The sequence below is a fragment of the Pseudochaenichthys georgianus genome, chromosome 8, assembly GCF_902827115.2.
Source record: "Pseudochaenichthys georgianus chromosome 8, fPseGeo1.2, whole genome shotgun sequence".
In the NCBI taxonomy this organism is placed as follows: domain Eukaryota; kingdom Metazoa; phylum Chordata; class Actinopteri; order Perciformes; family Channichthyidae; genus Pseudochaenichthys; species Pseudochaenichthys georgianus.
In genome coordinates this window covers 8,260,906-8,281,910 of record NC_047510.2, presented here as the reverse complement: position 1 = coordinate 8,281,910, position 21,005 = coordinate 8,260,906, and the positions used below count along the sequence as shown (strand labels likewise).

Genomic DNA, 21,005 nt, shown 5'->3' with positions numbered 1-21,005 from the left:
CACTTTCTAAAAACAGTTTCAGTGATCTTGGAGGAATGTTGTATTGTTAGGGTGTTCGAGTCAGAAAGTATTGGAAGCTTAAACATATTGAATCCTGTGTGAACAGATGTGTTGTCAATCAGGTTTACACCATAAAGGTATTGGTGTATAAAGGTTTACACAGAAATCAGGCGCAATAGATAATAATATAATAAGAAACTGTATTTATGTAGCACTTTTAAAAATAAAGAAACATAATTCCTTACTAAACCAAACAAAAAATGATATAACCAATGTGAATCAGTTAAAAGTTATACATTGAGCAAAGTAGCAAAACATGAGCAAAAAGCTGTATGAATCAACTATTCAACAAAAACAAAAAAAAACTATTTAAAAATAGTAAATGCCTTTATATATGCTTTTTAAGTAATGTTTGAATATGTGCTTACATATTTTGTGACATTTTCCCATTGTCACTAATGGAAATACACCCAACAATTTTGTGGACATGGCAGTATTTTTATAAAATATTTTTGAAGTTGTTTAATCAGGGGCTCCCCATTATGCCGGCCTGTCACCATTAAATGGCGGCCAATATATAAACGGCCCTATGTACATGAAATGTTGGACACAAGGCTTGTGCCATGTCCATTATTCAAACAGACATCCCCAATCAAACTGTGTGCGCCAATCAGCAGAAAGCTTTTCACCAGCATGTGGTTTCCTAATAATAGAAGATCTAAATCTAGTTTTAATCATCAAAGATGTGGATGTTTTATGTGATAGGACAGCGAAGTGGATCCGGGGTCCAAAACAAAACCGCTAAACGCAGAACAAGATGGAGAGAGCGGGAGTAATAGGCTGCATCAGAGTGGTGAGGAAGCTAATGCCTCTCGAGACTGTTTGTAAGTGAGGGAGGCCTTCGGACGGCGAGTATGTGCATTATTCTGCCACATAAATCTGGGAGCCCCCGCCTCGTCTGCCTGCTTTGGTTTGGCTTTAATTACCTGAGCTATCCTGCACTCACCACCAGCACTTCCCTAATGGGGCTGCCTCGCTCGGGCATCACTCACACTCAGTCCGGCCAGCTGGCATGATGGCCTGCGGGGGGAGTCTTGGCCCTCCTATTATAACTCCAAGTCGGTGCCCTAACACACCTGTAGTGAGAGTGTGAGTATGTGCTGCTGTCCATCTTCTCAGCTGTCACACAAACTAACTGATGCAAGAAGCAGCATTAAGATTCCTCATATATAAGCATTATCTGTATTATGTATGCATTTGAGCTCACGCTGACCAAGAATACCCCATAATTTGGCCTTCCATTATGCGATTAAGTGTGGGGTTAGTTATGTGTCCTTGGGGGGGGTTACTGTCAGTCAGTGACATGTCAGGCCAGCTTCTCCACTTGTTAAGTATGTGTGCTATCATTCTCTTTGTGTACAGCTGCCTAACAATGTGCCAAGAGCTTTCAGCGCTGACTTAAAAAGCATCAGGCCTTTTTGTTCCCACCGTGTGGGAAGACAGAGACGACTTGGTATGAACGGCTCCTGTCCTAGGCACCGCTGTTCAACGACTCACGGTGACCTTGGAGATTATTGCTATACTAGACAGAAAAAATGCTATATGTTTGTCAAGAGCTGTCTGTCATCAATGAGCTTTTGTGTTGGCTATCGATCGGCTCCTGGGCAGGACACCGGGGTTGATGGATGCACAACAAACAGACTCTGCATTGCCAGCAAGCCCAGCCAGCGGCCCCCCCTCATGATGGGATGTCAAGTCTGGGAGGCTTGCTGCTCGCACCCCCCCCCCATCAAATGTGAATTCACCAAACTGTTGGCCCCGCCTTCAGCCTTGTGCACAATTGAGCTGCGTCCCTAAATGGCGATTCATTAGCAAACATGAAGTGGATTACTGTAGTTTAGCCCTGCTACCCATGCGTCGATAACAGGCCCTGATTGCTTTGTAAAATGTTGCGAGCAGCTAGCGAGAGCTCTGCCACTGTATCTGCAGCATGCACATATAAAGATAACAACACAATTCCCCTATCAGTTGACCTGGTTTCTCTTCAGTTAGCAGGCTCCAGCCTCCAGGGTGCAATTGAGAGTGCCTTGGTCCGATACTGGATACAACACAAATGCCAGGCGCGATGCAACAATCATCATCCCCTGTCATTTTGGCATTTTTTCAGGAAGTGAGCTAACGCCGCTACATTATTCAGCCTCTATCTCTTAGACAAGAGAGAATGGCATTAAAGGTAATTTCAGCTCCAGCTGGTGCTTTTGCATGCACCAAGTAGCTGCGTTATTATGTACTTTTATTGTAAGAGGAGAAAACGCATTCTGTCAGAAAATCTGACTGTTGTGAAGTGTTTGTTTTCCACTCTTGTCTGGGTTTAACCCCGCCCGGCTACTAAGCGTGGATATTCTATGAGGTCAGACTGATCGATCTGCTTTGATATTGTATAGACCCCACTCAGCTTCCCCCAGTATGAGCGGCTGCTGCAGCCCAGTGTTTTCCAATGCGAGATTACTCATGCCGTCCACCTGTGGCTTCCAGAGATCTTAAACAAACAGACGTCAACCGCCGTTAACAAGGACATCAAACCCCCAACACAAACAAAGACACACCTCCAACCAAACCAATCAGAGAGCAGCAATTGACCTCTGCAGTTTAACACCTTACAAAACTGAAAATATCACAAAATATGAGCTGTGAAATCTTTACCGCGCCACATCCATCTTTCTTTTAGTTTTACTGTCACATTATCGCGCAACATCTGGGCTATGAGTGTGTGCCACTAAAGTGTGCAACGCAACAACATGGGCAGAGAGAATCAGCCATTCTGTGTTTCACAGGTGCTGGACTGGGTCCAAATTGATAACAATTTTTCAGAGTTTGTAGACTCAATAACACTTAGAAGGATACAGGAAAACAACAGCACCGGACATGGAGGGGAGGTCTGGCAGATTACAGGAGATTTGTCGGCCCCTGGGAGTTCTCACTCAGCTGATGTTGACAAAGCAGGGCTGATGTAGGATGGTGAAGAAAAAAAAGAAGCTTTTAGAAGAGAAACCGTTCATGTACACCAGGCTTGTGTACGATCCATTTTGAACTTTCTTTGTCCTTTTCAACACCCTCTCCCGACCAAGGATAGAGCGTTGATGAATAATTCATCAGTCAAATCCAAAAATCTATGAAATAAAATCATTTGTTGCCCTATAGTGTGCTTGACAGAGAGATTGTTTATAAGGGTAGTAAAGCAGGACTCAAGCGTTGGTAACAATCAATAGTCTGATGGAATCCCGAGGCCCTCGCTCTGTGCCAGCGTACATCCAGACTGAGACATCAAAACGGCTTTTGGTTTCCATCCCCTCGCCTCTTTCTCCAGAACATTTTACAGCCAGATGGGCAGTTGAGGCATTTTTCATTGGTCGTTTTTCATTTGCATTATTTATCTCTGCATTAAAAAGCCCCCTTTCCTCCTCATCTCGAGGTTGTCATTAGCCGCGGAATGTTGCGATGATGCCGAGAACAATTAGGATAATAATGCCGTGACCGATCGTAATGGCGATAATGATAATGAAGAGATAATGATAAGAAGCCATGGAAATGACTGTGGCAAAGAGGTTTGCTGTTTTTAGTATGATTCCACAACAAAACACTTTACCAATAATTATTATTATTATAATGAGTGTAAAATCCCCTCCTCCTGTCATTCTGCTTCCTCTTCATTCCCGCTGCTTCTCATTAGCAACAGGAGCGGTCACAGCGCTACCTCCAGTCACTTTACCACGTTCACCCCCAACCCGGCACACCACCCAGTCCCTGCAGCCACACGGCCAGTGAACGGTGAAAAGTGTAGATTACTTATTTATCTTCCAGTGTTAGTGTACGGGCCCGTGCACTAATGAGGAGTGATTAAAGAAAGCAAAGAGTCACTTCTTGTAGAGATAGAGTCCAATGAAGGGAGCGAAGAAAGAGACAGATACAGAACTGGGAAAACCTTTGTTTATGTACTAGGCTTGGGCACGTGATCTGTCTCTTCAATTTGTGTCAACCACAGACCTTATTTCGAGCTATTTTCCAAAATCCTATGCAGAAATGGTATTGTTTTTTGTAGAAGGAACCGGAAGTGGTAAAATGCTAACTTACTTCCGGGTTTTAGGATGCGTCACTAGGGCACTCTATAGCAGGCTTGAACAAGGGAAGACCATCGAGAAACCCCCATGGGGAGTTTCGCTGTTACTGTATGAACGTATGGATGTATACATTATGTAGATAGAACTGGCCCTAATCAGCCCAGCGGCTTAGCAAACAACAAAAAGGCAACGTGGCTAATTTGCATAGCTTTGAGGAAACGGGGTCTGTTTTTAGTCAGCTTTGGATGGCAGAAGCAGGAAGAGCGTCAGAGTCTGACACTCGGCGGGAGACGAAGCAGCTGGCTGACTGTTCGTCTGACGGAAGCTGGGTGGCTGCACTGATACGGCTTTGATGTGCAAGGCCTCTCATCAACTCGCATCAAAAGCTGTTTGTCAATTGTGTTATCTTTTAAAATCCACCGAAACCAACCAGACATGCAAAAACACTGTCAGGGCTGTGTCGGCATTACATTTTATCTTCACACTCAGCTCTTAGCAGCTACTGAAAACAGCACAAAAGCTCAAAGTGTTTGCTTTTTCTTCACATACTTTTACTCAGGTACTAACGGCTTTCTGGAGCATGGTTTTCAATGAGTCATGGTAAATACATTTCAGTTTTGTCTAGCTTACAATAGACCTATTGCACGTCCATAAAGTCAATTGATATTCATGAGATTCCTTCCTGACTTTAATGGCATGTTCATGTCATGACGGAGTTATCGTTATTACAATTTTCCGACTTTTAAATAGTATTAACGTCAACATCAAACTCGTGATTACGATTGGAAGATAGATCCAACGTGGCACTTAATAATGAGGAACTGCTTAAAGATCATAAATGAAGAATAGGAGTATATGGACATCCCCCTTTAATACTCATACAAAGCTGCCTATAAATTAATTGATAGGATGTTATATTGTCAATGCTCAATATTTTAATCCTCACATATACATATAATCATGCAACCATCTTGGATAAACGCTCGCTAGTCATTAACATGGAGATCTTCTCCATTCCTATCATCCTTCCCATATGCCTTTAACACAGCATAAGAGTCTTAAAAAGGTTACTAGCAAAGCACTGCTCAGCTTTTCAATATGCCTGGATGATAGAATCTGAAACACACCCCACTTTTTGGGCTTTTCCAACTTCCTGTAGTATGTTTACAGGTTTGTGTGCATGTCCATGGTCTGCAACGGCTACAATCCAAAAGATCCCTCCAGGGGGAGTTTCTCTCCCACACACTCCCCCGGCCTGAAAGCCTTGATTCAAGTCATTTGTTTACTTCTGTAACATAGTGACATCACTACATAACACGTGTGCTTCTGTTGGGTAGCGCTCCATCACAGTGTAGTGACAGGCAAAGAGGCGGGACATCTCTAAGCGGTTGACCAAATACAACAGAGCTGGCCAGCTAACCAATCAGAGCAGACTGGGCTCTGGTTTCAGACAGAGGGTGAAAAGAGGTGCTGCAGCAGGCAGTATGAGAAACATTAAGATCTTTTTGAACATTAAAGCAAGGAGACATGTGACAGGAGAGGCACTAAATACAAATATGATCCTGAAGATGAGCATGTCCTCTCTAAAGGAATAGTCTCACGTTGTTTTTTTGTTCTTGCTATGAGCAAATACAAATGACTGCACTCCTGTCTGCATAGTGTAAGACTTGGATTATGGGGGAACGGCGAGCATGTTTCAAACAAACCAAATATAATGTGATGATGGCTTAGCTTCATACCAAACTATAGTTTTCCCCATGAGACATGGGAGTGGCGCCAATATTCAAACGCCGCATTAACACAAAGCCCCAAAGTGTAGAGATGTTCTTTTAACTGAGCTTTAACTATCCGACTTCTGCTTGAGAGCTGGAGGGTTGCCGGTTCAAGTCCCTGAGTAGACCAAAGTGAGAAGTATGGACTGGTACTTGGTGAGGTGACAGTTTACCTCCTTGGCACTGCCATGGTGCTTAAGCATAGCCCCACCCCCCCCTCACACTTCTCCCCAGTCGCTGTATTATAGCTGCCCACTGCTCCTAGTACTATCATGGGTGAAATGCAAGTCACATCTCACGGTGCTGTGTACATAACTACTGAATATTAGTATCAGTCTGGACTCTGATCAACACGTTGCATGAATTAGTGTCACATACTACAGACAGTTTCATATCTATCGTTTGAGAAGTGAACAACACTGACTTGACGACGCTGATCTCTCATAATAAAAGGCCAATATATCAGCCAATCATAACGCATCTTGACATCTTCTGCCTTCCCCACCTCTCCTGACCTCCTGTCTTCTGTCTCTGCGTCTCCCGAGCTCAGTGGACTTTGATTTAAGATCTCTGCAGCAGTTTATGGTTTATATATCCTAAATAGACGTTTTAATAGGCCTTTTACTTTTTCCCTTATTGTATTGTGCAATGTAAGCAGTAATCATAAATTATAATAATTATAATTTGTTGCTGCCGGCTGAAAACCTTGCACGGTATCTCTGAAATGTCAAGTTTTCACATAGAATAACAGCCGTGTACAAAGCTTGACCAATGCTGATTTGAAATAATTGATTACATTTTAGAGCTTTTATCAGCCTATTAGGACGGATGTGCAGGATTAGTTCTGTGTATACCTCTCATACACTAGATATTTACTGACTCTGGTCTGATGTCAAGAGAGACTTTGAGTCAAATGATGCTCAAAACATCTGGGAAATGTTCCTTTGATGGAGTGATGCATCCAAAAAAAACATGTTGTGTTAAATATTTCACTCAGTGTAAACATCATGAGGCTTCAATTAGGAACGGAAACACCGTGAGACATACTTTCTAATATGATACTGTGTCAGTGGGGATGAAGATGATGGTGACTTTAGAGGGGAAAAGAGAAAAGGGGGGCATATTGGAGTTAATAGAATCTGCTGGTTGTTTTTACTGATCAGATTGACCCATTGAAGTTTTATTTCCGCAGGATAAGAACATATAATAAGCACATCTGCATTTGAGCTTGATCCCTTTTCTCTATTTTGTATCCATCCACTCTCTTTGCCGGGTAAACTGCCATCAGGCTCAGAGGCAATTTGTGGTACCTTTGAACACGTCCTTAACAGTACCATCATGCGTCCATCAGTGCCACGGAGAACACGGTTTTATTACTCCATTTGATTCCATACGAGGTTCATTCCCCACATGTGTTATGCATCGTGGGCTTAGCTCAGGCAGAAGATAATCTGGACGGCGAGGGGCTCTCCGTGTTACGGCTCAAACAGGATAAAGCGCTGACACATTTCGGACCGGAGGACTGGTGAGCGGGGAGGGCAGGAAGAAAGAGATTAAGAGCTACACCATTGTTTACCTCCTCTAAGGTGCAGGATACTGTGTCGTTTATAAATGTTGCTAGCTGTTATTGGTTACCTCGCAGGCTTTGGGGGAAAGAGGAAAGGAAAATGAGAACAAAAAAAGAAAAACTTTGGGAAAGACCCAGGAGGGGGGTTCGATACAACTTTAATAATGCGTAGCAGGAGCTAAATGAGCCATTCTGCGGTACTTTAAGACGTCTTCCCCCCACTCCACCTCACACACGTACACACCCACCCACCCCCCTCTCAGTCTCAGGGCCTGAATTATTAAAAGTGTTGTTTTCCCTTATTGCATTGCAGCAATGTGCCTCGTTGCTAGAAATGAGCTGCTCATTGTCGAGTTTGAATGCTTAAAGCGACCCACCTCCAGAGGCAGAGCCAGGGGAGGGGGCCGGAGAGCACACACACATACACACATATGTATATGAATAACCACAGTCACCTATAGTGTCTACACTAAGTTCAAATGATGATGAATCAAGTATTAACATAAATAACTTCTGTCAATCAATTCATTGGGTCATTTATCTGCTTCAATATCGTGTAACTTTAATGGTCATATTTGTTTTTCACATGTACATGGTGATGAAACTTTGACTTCCAGTTCATTTTGAATACATCTGCAATAATGAAAAAATCCTGGCCAATAAAATGTCTTTGCAATTTAGTCCTTACGTTAACATTTTCTTCAAAGCAAATCTGCCTCTCTGAACATTAAGTTGTTTAAAGATGCCTTATTTTGCAAATGTTCAGGTTCACATTTATGTGCGCCTCTCTTGTGACGTATTTACATGCTTCAATGTTTCAAAAGCTCTTTATTTGTATCATACTGCCTGTGCTCCCCAGTGAGATGATAGTGAACTGTTCATGAACTTGTCATGAAAAGTTCATGGAATATCAGTGAACCATATTCATGAACAGCTCATAACAAAGTTGATGAACTGTTCATGAAATTGTCATGAACATTAATTGGCACTAGGGCAGTTCATGAACTACTCATGAAACTCCTGTGCTGGAATGGTTCAGGAACAATTCATGGAATATGGTTTTAGGCAGGTTCATGAACAATTCATGAAATGGAGTTTTCAGGGATATTCAGTTTTCAACCAAGAACATATCAAGAACTGTTCATAACAACTTCATGAACAGTTCATACCCAGTCACTGAATATAATTCAATGGCTGGCTATGAACTGTTCATGAACTGTTCATGTACATGAACTGTTCATGAACCATTGACTGTGGGTCAATTGGCAACCATAGAAAACAACAATTATGTCAATCACAATGGAACTTTACTCAAATTAACATAATAATAATAATAATAATAATGGGTTCCATTTATAAAGCACTTCATATTTTAATTCAAATCCCGAAGTGCTACAAGTAGTGAGCATGAACAGTATAAATAAACATTACACAACACGGTAGAATTAATAAAAAAGCAATAGAAATAAATAAAAAATAAATAAAAGGGTGATAAAAAGGTCTAGGCAAATGCTCTTTTGAAGAGATGGGTTTTGAGGCCTTTTTTAAAAGCCTCCACGGTCTGTGGTGCTCTCATTTGGTCGGGGAGAGCATTCCACAGGCTGGGAGCAGCCGAGCAGAAGGCCCGGTCTCCCATAGTACGGAGCTTAGTCCTGGGGGGTTTGAGGAAATTGGAGTTGCTGGAACGGGTGGTCCGCAAGGAGGTATGGGGGGTGAGGAGTTCCTTGAGGTAGGGAGGGGCAGTTCCATGGACACATTGGTGGGTGAGGACGGAGACCTTGAATTCGATCCTCAGTTCCACGGGTAGCCATTGTAGTGCTTTAAGGATGGGGGTGATGTGATCATATTTGTGCACCCTCATCAGGATCCTAGCAGCGTTGTTCTGAATGTACTGGAGCTTTTGGATGCTTTTGTTAGGGATCCCGATGAGGAGTGCATTGCAGTAGTCCAGCCTGGAGGAGACAAAGGCATGGACCAGCTTTTCGGCATCAGACAGAGTGAGTGTGGGGCGGAGTTGAGTGTGGGGCGGAGTTTGGCGATGTTCCTGAGGTGATAAAAGGAGTTCTTGCACAGCTGTTTAATGTGGGGCTCAAAGGTCAGATGGGCGTCTATTTTAACACCCAGGTTGGTGACTATTGAGGAGAGGGTAATGTCCTGGCCGGAGAAGGTGATGGTGGTGATGGTGGATGACCGAACCTGGTGTGGGGTGCCAACTATAATGGCTTCGGTCTTGGAGCTGTTGAGTTTCAGGAAGTTTTGCTTCATCCACGCCTGTATCTCCTCCAGGCAGGCAGTGAGTGTGGGTGAAGACAGGGCTGCAGAGGAGGTAGGGTTGATCCTGAGGTACAGTTGGGTGTCATCACCCAACTGTACTTTTGTAACATACAAACATACATGTATACAGGTGGAGCACTACAATTAATCCTATCACTATTTGAAGCACAGTTCTTGATACTCAGCTGCACAAAAAAATGTGTTACGGGTCCCAAAAGCTTGGGTACCACAGCAACAATAAATGATTTCTGTAGAAAACAGAAAAGTGCAGCAGCAATAATTATACACAGGATCCGGTTGATCATCTGGAATGCTTCTTATTCAAAATTCAAAGTACACAGTTACATTCAAATAGCTGTACTTTACAAACATCACATTTCTCCATTTAAGTTATCCGTCTGTCACAGTCAATTACTGTATCTCAAGGAGAAATTCAACATAGTCAATATAAACACATAACGCTATCAAATAATACTTTCTATCAATATATCTATCTTTACCAAATATAAGATATTATGGAGATCACAAAAATACACTGTCAATGTTAATAAACAAAAAACAAGGCAATGTGCCTGCAAGACTTCACTCAGGTAAACAAAACATATTACCCGTGCGCAGCAGCTAACCTGCCTGCGAGCCTTCGCTCAGGTCACCCTTACCCAGGCGCGGCTGAAGCCCGCGAAAATGGCATCTATTGTTGCCGACAGTTTAATATTTTTTAAATACCGTTACTATGTCAAACATGCTCAAAACTTTCTGACACACTCTCCTAAACATCTCCAACATCATATCTAATTCACACAAGTTAACATCGATCATTTTCATCACCATCTCGCAGCACCTCTTTTCACCCTCTGTCTGAAACCAGGGCCCAGTCTGCTCTGATTGGTTAGCTGGCTGGCTCTGTAGTGATTGGTCAACCACTTAGAGATGTCCCGCCCCTTAGCCTATTGCTTACAATGTGTTGGAGCGCTAGCCAATAGAAGTAAATAGTGTTAGTAAAACAAAGGAGTCCAATAGAGGCAGAGCAATGCATTTTTAACAACACATACTATACACTGACAGCTTGTATTGTTTCAATTATATTTATCTAATACTCAAATATAGACATAAATACCTTGTGTGTTGCAGTATAGTATTTATTCATTCCTTTTTGAAAACTTTAAAAATATTCTAAGGTTGAAGGTTGAATATTGTCATTCAGAATAACGTATGAGCAAAATAAATATATAAATAACAGCATCTACCTTAAATAAGCTCCATGAATGTCTGCACTAAAACATCTGACTTGCAGCCAAACAATATGAAAAAGAGACAGAATCAAACAAGCTTCACTGATTCCATAAAACAACACCATCTCCTTCCCTTCCTCTACTCTTGCAGCTTCTCTACATGGCGGATGATTTGGGTATTAAATCATTTGATACCCGCCGGTTAAGGCCTTATTCTGAAATTCTCCCCCAAAAAGTGGAAGATAATGCAAAGTAGACTGCAGGTCGCATTCCCTTCCTTAGAAGCCACACACACCAGCATCACACGCACACTTTAATCACACAATTAATAATTCATCAGAGGTTGGGCTCATGATGTCGAGTCTGCAGATGAGAGAACGGCTCCAACTGCTGAGAGGGGGCCTAAAAACGCGGGATTAACAACCAAAACAACCAAGATTATCTACAGCTCATCCAGAGCCAATAAGCAACATGTCATCACTGTAGACGCTATGGAAAAGCTAGCGCTGATGCAAATATGGAGCAGAATCCATTTTTAATACAGAAAGAAATATACATAAAAAAGCGCCCGGTTTTACAGCTCCGCGGACTTTACAAGGCGATGAAGCTGTCTCTTCCATGTGACATGTTCGGCATGCATATATGGAGAGTTTGAGGATATGCTATGTTCGCTGCATGTAAACACCATCAATAATACCATACCAAACGGTTGGTGGAGGAATAGGTCAGGGATGTGTGTGCAAACAGTGATAGCATCCGCTGCATTGATTTCAACTGCTCTGGAATTGATCATAACAAACACCAAATCATCCTTTTGTTGCGTTTATTTATTCCCACTCATGTATTCAACATTTTCCAATACTGTTTGATCAAAAGTGTACACCCTCTTTTTTCCTCTACGCAGCAGCAGCAGCAGCTGTAATTACAACATGCACAATGACCTCATTCTGCTGTGTCAGTAGCGGTAATGTATAGCCCCTTGATCTTAAACTGAAAATAAAAACGGTGTGCACTTATTTTCCCAATGTGCTGACTACATTCCCGGCATTTTTTAGACATGGCTGTGACGGCGTATCAGAATTTGATATAAGCACTGCTGCTCCTATTCGTCTGACGAGGTCTCTCTTGCCTTAATATGCATTCAATAATGTGGAATGATATTAGTTGTAGGAGCTCATTGACTGTGCACTCGGGGTCTCGCCGCGTCTCTCCGTCTCCGTCTGTATCGCGCTCTTCATCTGTTCTTCTTCCACACACACAGAAGAAAAGTGGGAGGCTTGAACCGCGGATAGCAGCAGAGCAATCACACCGAAGCAATGCCCCCCACGCCTGGCCCATTAATAACAGTAATACGCACACCGCGCCCAAGCCAGCACTGCCGAAAGCACCACTGACACTTTAATGGGCATTTTTTACTTTTGTTTTTAAATAATGCATGTGCTGCGTGTCAGCACTGCTTCACTCCACCTCTGGTGTGCCTTTGCAGCGTTCCTTTGTGCAGGAATTACAATGGGGACCTGTGTTTCTGTGCTGCCTCCTCCATAAGCTGCATTCATCACATACATGAGGACGTCAGCGTGCACTACATCACACTCTTGGGGACGTGTGTGTATGTGTGTGTGTGTGTGTGTGTGACGGGCATGCATGTGTGTGGCATGTGAGCTAATTAAGAGTGTCTATGTGAGGGTGAACTGTGTGCTGTGGACATGACTTGCTGTACACAGAAAGCTTTGCATTTCACAGCAGTATGCTTGACAGGATGCCAGTGTTATTGTGTTTATGTGCAGCTTATATGTTTTTGTAACCTTTGATTTGACTTGGAAAGCCTCTGAGAGCCAACGTTAAACTGTAACTTGAGTTCTGATCCAGGCAAAATGAAAATGACAAGAAATCCACTCTTGAAATATGACAACAGTATTCAATGTGGTTACAAGAAGGGTTTAAGATAAGCACATACATTAATTGATTAATGATTAATTGCCTTTAACAAACAAGCCATATAAACCGGTATAAACGCCACAGCTCGACACACTGAAGCTGTTTGAGAGCTGCATGGATACAAAAAACAGGGAGAAACAGCTTACTTGTTTTTTTGGATTAGATTACAGCCGACATGTTGGTCAGAAAAGGGAGCATTTGTGCAATAAACACTAATAGCCCTTTTCCACTAACATGAAGGTTATTTTACGGTTCACACCCTGACTTTTGAACAACTTTGAACATTTCAACAAAAATGTAAAAGTGGTTCCTAGGTTTTCGTTGACAGGAAAGCAAACCATGACTTGCACTTCAAAGTATTCTACGTGTCCTTGTCATGTTCCATCATTGTTTTTTGGATATAAACAGATGTCTGTAGTAAAAAAGCTTACAGGATATCAATGATGGCATCTTGGACTACTGTGTACTTCACACCAGGGACATGTTGTAGGAACAGGCCTAACATGGTCACTGTAACAGGGGACCCAAATGCAATACACATCCATGTCTGGATATAAGGAAAATGAAAACAAATTAAATACTGGAACAATAGCCTCGTCGATACAACAACAATGGCGGTTCAACGGTGCTCTGCAATTTAAAAAAAAACGTAATGGGGCTCAATCTTGGAGGCGATAAAGTATTTAATGAGGAGCTTTCCAAATACCAATCAGGTATTCTCAAGGTCCTATCTGTGATCCGCGAAATTTGAATCTGTCAATAACTCAGCTCAGAGGAACGTGCATGTCCCCTCGCTCTGAGTGTTCTCTTGAGGTGTCTTCACTTATGTGAAACCTGTGCCTATTGCCAAGCACTGATGTTATGTCTTTATATTTAAGGCCAAGCTCAAAGTAAAATCAATGAACCGCTCCATTGTTGTGGTTTCTGTGTTGCCGTAGCAGCCGAACTGACCAGGAAGTACATTGTGCTAAAGTTTTGCGAGATCTCGCAAAACATATATATATATTTTTTTCAAATAATTTTTTGTTCTTCTCCATGTCCCCAGGGGGTTCCGTATGATTGTGATCAAATGTGTGAAATAAGATTTACCATTTTCTTTCTCTAACCCTTTTTCCCCTCATCTATTTGATGCCTTTTATGTTATGATGAAGCGCTTACAAGTCGACACTTTGACATATTTTTCTTTCAGACAGGTTCTCGAGATGTCTTCTTCATAGTACACCTCATTTGGTAATTTAGACATTGGAAGCCACAGTGTGTTTTGGATCAGCAGTGCTCGGTTGTGTAACTGTATTGATTGTATATGAGCTACACATATGTATCTGACATTACATGAAAGGTCAATAAACCTCGGAAATCAATATTTATAACAATCAATGATGCCTTCTCTATTATTTCTCTTCCGGTGCAATGATTTCCCTTGATTGAATTTGCCTTTTTTTTTGTCTCAGAGTGCATACAATTGCCCCTCTGGCCGCTTCCTCTCCGCTTCAATGCTTGTGTTTTCTCTGTGTCCCCGCAGGAAACACGTTGTGTAAGTCAGGAAACATTGCTGTCTTCGGGAACGTGGTGTATAGCGGACTGCTGAACGATCACCTCTGGCATTTGGGAGTGCCCCTCTTTACAAGACTGGTAAGAGCAGCAGGCACACTTACCTCAATTTTGTCAGAAGACTTTCATGCAGTGCTGCTGAACCCCAAACAGGCTTCAGGTGCAGAATTCCCCAGCCTCTCTAATAGGCTGCTTTTGATGCCCGCTTTGTTGCCATGTGTTGGTTGGAGTTATACAGGATGTGACAGTCCTCGGCTGTGGATGTGAGACTACAGAACCCAGCCACATTTTAGCGTCTTATTTCATATCTCTTTCCGGCTTCAGGTAGGAAAGTCCCATGTGAGGAGAAACAAAAGATGTGTGATCTCCGGCCATAAAAACAAAGGTGAAGTTAGGTGTTTGGATTTGTTTCTTCCCAGTTTAATCTGGTACACTGAGAAAAGGCCGGCTAAATTATTAAAGAGGACAAACAATGCTCATTTTCTGGTTTCATATTTGTATGCTGTGCCTCTACTGTGACATGTTTAATGTTTGAAAAGGCCTTTATTCGTGCTGCGTGTTCTGCAGCACCTCTTCTCACCCTGGATGTAAAAAGAGAACTTGATACAGCCTTGGATGCAGGGCCCTGTTCAACACTATTAGAGTTGCTCAGTGGCGAATGAAGTCCAACATGGAGCGACTGTATCTGGGCCAATATAGAGCATGCTCTCTTGAGTTTCCCTTAAGCCCCCGCTCTGATCTCCTGCTCTCGTCAGAATCAGAATACCTTTATTTGTCTCATTTGAAAATAACCCTTGAATTGGCTTTAAGCGCATTTTACAACTGTAAGACCCTTATGATTTAAATAAAGTGTTCGTACTGGTAGTTGAGTTAGCTAAACAAATTTGATTTACAGATGTGTCTTTGTAGTTCTACCATTTGGCCACAAAGCAAATTTGCTTTGACGGCTTGCTTTCTTCCTTGGGGCTTGCTTTTCACCTGCTGTGTTCAAATAGAACCCGCTCTGCTCTGATTGGTTATCTGGCTGGCTATGTTATGATTGGTCAACTGCTTAGAAACGTGTTGGAAATGTCCCTCTCCTTAGCATTTCATGTACAAAGAGTTGGAGCACTATCCAATAGAAGCACGAGTGTTACATAGTGATGTAAACAAAGGAGTCCAATAGCCGCTTTCACACCAAGTACTTTGCCGTACTTAGTGCCCAGCACTTAGTGCCGGCACTTCGTGCCAGCACAGAACTAAGTACAGATCGCGTTCACACTGGAATAATTCCCTGGGGGAGGATTAGGCAAATGAAGCCACTGACGTCACTTCTTCTTCTTCTGCTTTGGGTTTACTGGTAGGCCGCAAACCACTTCACGGCGTATACTGCCACCCGAAGTCCCCGGAGTTGGGGACTGGCTTCAGAGTAAATCGCCAGAAACGCCGACACTCCGCCGATCCCATGTTTTTTTTTGTGTTGCCATAAGTTATTCTCTCTCCGTTGGTGCGTGGGGCTAATGCTAATAATGCTAATGCCAGCAAATACAATGGCGGTTTCACATAAGATTTACGGGGCGTGGTTTGCAATTCGCCCAGCCAACCGAAATTGGTACTTTTTTCTCCCCAGGATAGTCCTACCTCTCTAGCAGGCACTAAACATGGGGGTAAAAGTTCTCGGAACTAAGTACTCTTTTTGGTGTGAACGCAAAATTCCAGGCACTAACGGAACTAAACGGGAAGTACGGGTAAAAGTACTCTGTGTGAATGCGCCTAATGAAGATGTTTCAGGCAAGGGGGGAAGTGTTTTGGAGAAAAACTTTTTGGATTTTAGCCTTTGCAGACCATTTACATGCACACAAACCTAACACACTACAGGAAAGGGGAAATCCCAAAAAGCAAAATGAAATGCAGCTTCATGGCAACAACTTAAAACAAATAAAAATGTTGTACTTAGCAGCTGTGAAAGCCCGTCTTAAGGATTAATGATAAATGTCTATCACTAATTGTCGAAAGGGAAATGGAATGTTTGCTCTACACTCACTGGTGCTGCGATGCGAGAGAAGAGATTATTGTGCGAGTCATAAAACCACGAGGATCACAGAGCACATTTTCCTAAAGAAAAAATAAATTCAGCACAGCACTTTTTCTTCCCGTTAATTACCCTCCTTCTAAGCGGGTCGCAAGTTTTCATCAATGTTTATTATTGATTAAATATGTCGCTGGAGCTGTCATTTATGAGTCGGGAATTACTGTTGATTGGTGCACAAGGGTTGCATATAATTGGGTTACATTAAATAGATAATTCAGCTGATCTCATAAATGTCTAATGTGAAGGCTTGTTTGATTATCAATTAATGTCAAATGGAGATGCAAGAGGCTGTTAAGATGCATGCGCTGCTACTGAATCTCTCCCTACTATCTGTACTAGGTGTATGTGTGTATCTTTATATATATGCACTAATGAATTCAAAGAAATACTCAAGCATGCATTCACTGACATGTGTCGTAGCCAGTAAACAAGTCTTTGAAGGATGCAACAAATGAGAAACATGACAGCTGACAGAGATCTGGCTTTCAATTAAACAGAAAGTGTTGCTGTGTTTCTGTTCTTATCAGTCACATCGAGTGTGGAGGAAGAAAAATATAATTAAACTGATATGTTCATCGTTGAAAGGGGTCTCCATGGTCTTAGGAATCGGTACGATGTAAATCAGCAGTCCGCACTATTTCAAATCAGTGTTTGTTTACTGTTGTATAATGTGTTGTGTGGCATAAACAAGGCGGGAAAGATCTCTCAAAAGGCATGACTGTATTGCATCATGGGATATGTAGGATGAATTGGGGACTAAAGGTCAATCTCTGGCTCTCCTGCTGTGATCTTCTCGTGTCACTTTTTACACAAATGGTGCCTCAATTCAAGTTACAACATTGTCAAACATGTTCCTTCTTTTTCCCATATGACATTCACCACAAGTCCATGTCATTGAATGTGTAAGATATGATTTCCAAATACTTGCCACCTCAGGTCTCACCTTTATGCCCTTTTTTTTCCTGAATGAAAAGTTATTCATATATGTTTTATATCGAATACAAATGTTGACAATTGGGGAGGACAACAAATATATGCAAGGGCAAAAGTAATTATAGAATGTAGTGAAATGAAAAAGAAACATAACACAACCATGGTATTATCCATACAATGAAGCCATGACCGAGAATAAAAGACACCTACAGGTATAACACACATGTGTATGCTTGCGCTAATCGTTGCCCTGCCCCATCCACTACAAATGGTTAATATGAATGTGTGAGCAGACCACACACCTGGCTCCTGTGGTGCTAAAGACTGCTGTCCCCATGTTAACATCCTGGGTGTCCGCTGAGTACCCGCAGAGCTCACAGGCAGGAGCAGCGCCTGTCGTTGTGAAAGGTGTGACTTCCTGCTGGGACTCGGGGTGTGGCCTTGTGTCGCACACCAGGTCCGCCCGCAGTGGTATCAGCACAACACGCAGCCAGCTTCACACCCCCAACACTGCGCCCCTAATTACTGCACAGCCCTGGGCCAGTGCTGCCTGCTCCATGCCAAGGTGTAAACACTGCATTATTAACACTACATACAGTCTGCACGCATTGCTATGTGTAATACACTCCACGTATGTCTACACAGAGGCGTTACTTTAGTGGGATTCTTTACGTGGAGCCATACAATAGATTTATTGTTTTCCAGACAGTGAGCTCCAAAATCACCAGATGGGCGATTTGCTGCGTATCGTGTAATGTATGCTTACAAATGATGTTTAATGATGTCTTCCAGGGCTACGAAACAAACCATTACTGTGTTCAAGCCTAAATATGCAGGCTCTCCATGTCAGAATGCCTGAGTTAAAGAGATATGTGAAAGCATGGTGTCTTCTTGTTGTTTTCTCTTTTTTTATTGGCTGTCGGGATGTCTTGATGACGCAACGCAATTTATCGGTTGTTGTTGTAGCCCACACATGAGCTAAATTCAAATGTAATTAAAAAAAAGTGCAGTTTAGGTCTTAAGGCAGGGGTGTCAAACTAAATGTAATCGCGGGCCATATTAGCATTATGGTTGCACTCAAAGGGCCAGTGGTAACTATATAAATATACATATACAAATATATAATATATATAAAATAATGTATTATGACATGATTGCCTCTGAATTGGATTATTATCTGATAGGATAATAACTTAGTAATTAACTACGTCTGAAAGCAGAAGTCCAGGGCAAATAATTGCAAGTTTCTTCAGTGCGCATGTCACAAAACGAGATGCATTGTGGGACATGTAGTTTATGGGCAACCTGCTTCTGTAAAGTGGCATGTAACCGTATAATAAACGTATTATATTCTTTGCAAGCTCCTGCGGGCCACATCAAATGAAGTCGCGGGCCGGATTTGGCCCCCGGGCCTTGAGTTTGACACCCCTGTCTTAAGGGAAGACATTATGCAGATTGTTAGGTTCATTCCAATATTCTATATTTCTACAAGATACTGTATTCCTGATACATGTTCCATGTCGCTTATAAAGCCGTCTGGAAAAACAAATAATTGGCAAAGGTGGTTCTCAAGCCATTGGTGTAGATATCTCACAGTTTGTGCCTATTCACCTCAAATGTACAAGATGTGCAAGATTGTCTTTTAGGCCGGAGAAGTGCAGGCCACACTGGCATAATGTGTTGATATTAAAGGGGCCCTATCATGCTAATTTTCAGGTTTCATATTTGTATCTACTGTGACATGTGTACATGCTTTAATGTTGAAAAAGCTCATTATTTGTATCATACTGCCTGCCTTTTTTTCACCCTGTGTTTGAAACCAGAGCACAGTCTACTCTGATTGGTTAGCTGGCCTGCTCTGTTGTGATGTATCCTCACGTACAATGTGTTGGAGTGCTAGCCAATAGAAGTGCGGGTGTTACTGAAGTAAACAAAATAGTCCAATGTAGGCGCTTCAGGCAGGGGGGGTGGGAGTGTGTGGGAGAGAAACTCCCTCTGCAGGGAACACAGGGATTTTAGCCTTGGCAGACCTATATAACACATAAAGGCAATTAAAAAAAACGTGTGTGGCAGCAGGAAAGTTTCAATTCCACTGAGAGCAGGCCAAATTCCACAGGAGGCAGGAACATGCTGTGGAGCACTGAGTGTCCTCCCTGTGCCGGAACATGGACCCCTGTGAGCTGGAGTTGATATCACCAGCAGGCGAGGCGACTTTACACATTTGCAGTCATCTCAGCAGCAGCAAGCAAATCAGGGGTTGTCGAGCTATGGTTAGCCTCAAAGGGAAAACATGTCAGTCACCAGCCACCCTGCTTAATGTAAGCTCCACTTTGTCACAGTGTTGAATGAATTTGTACCACTGTTTAAGGTAGCAATGCTTCAGTCCTGATCGCTGGCAGCTAGCTCGGTGAGAGCAGAGTTATGACCGATAGCGAGCTGATGGCCTCCTCGTTACTCAATAAGAATACATTCTTCAAAAAGAAATGCGGTGCTGACAACTTTTAAACCTTTTAGATATATACTGTATATATCTTATTTTAATAATGACTACCTGGTAGAATTTCCTTTTACACAGTATATGTTAAACTGCATATGCATGTTCATTAAATCCATCAGTGTAAATCATATTAGAGTTTTTGAAGTTAAAAACATCCATATATATTTAAATATTCTGGCTCATAGGACCATTTAGTATCCAGCTTACATTTACAGGCCACCAGTGAAGTGACGGTTTTTGAAATGTTGTGACAGGGGGGACGAAAGGCGTTAAATGGTTCTAGGCGGGATTCGAACCTGGGTCCACCCCACAGAGACCGAGCCCCCCTATATTGGGTGCCATTATACAGAGTGAGCTTTACAGCCTAACTAGTCCAACTGTTGTCACCGCAATACAAAATTCAATTGAAATGCAATATGTGAAACTCCATCACCACACACATTCTTAACGTGCTGTGATCTTACGGAGCATTACATTCTGCAGTGCAGTATTGCGAACCAGTATCACTGCGCGCAGCCTCCTTTCATGATGTGCTGCGTTTTATTATAGAAATGTCAATAGCTACCTGTGGAGCTGATGAAGGCAGATAAAAGGAGCGCAGCTGAGGATCCATGTCAGCGAGTAGTAAAACAGGTCACTCCATAAAGGGAAGTGTGTGATTAGAGGAAATAACCTGTGAGACTCAGGATGGACTCACACCAGCTGAGACTTGGCTGTGTGTTGAACAGGTGGAGATAACTATAGCGGGGAAGTCCACTGGGATTTGTATCGAGAGCGGGGTTCATTGTCTTTCTGATGACAGCGATGTGAGTGGAGACTGACAGAAGATGCTCTGTGAAGGTGAGATCATCATGAAATATTAAGACGGATCTTCAAGCCGGGGCGGGAGACAGACGGACATTTTAGGCAGAACACGCTCTGTGTGAGGCCCTCCACTTCCTCCACTCTTTGAAAGCTCCATCTTTTATAATGGATGGCGGAGTCTCCTGGGATTGTCTAGACTATGGTGGGAAATCTAAATGGTAGGGAAAGCCGTGCACTTGCATCCTTGG

The 21,005-nt window shown here is 42.5% G+C and overlaps 1 protein-coding gene across 5 annotated transcripts in view; it reads left to right on the top strand.

The window, feature by feature from the left end:
* Positions 1 to 21,005, top strand: part of LOC117451610 (RNA binding protein fox-1 homolog 3-like) — a 480,467-nt gene that overhangs the window by 343,532 nt on the left and 115,930 nt on the right. For all 5 annotated transcript variants that reach the window (XM_071203963.1, XM_071203962.1, XM_071203959.1 and 2 more), the window contains exon 6: positions 14,424 to 14,533. In XM_071203963.1, the coding sequence (XP_071060064.1) occupies positions 14,424 to 14,533 (110 nt within the window). The remainder of the gene's footprint in view (positions 1 to 14,423; positions 14,534 to 21,005) is intronic.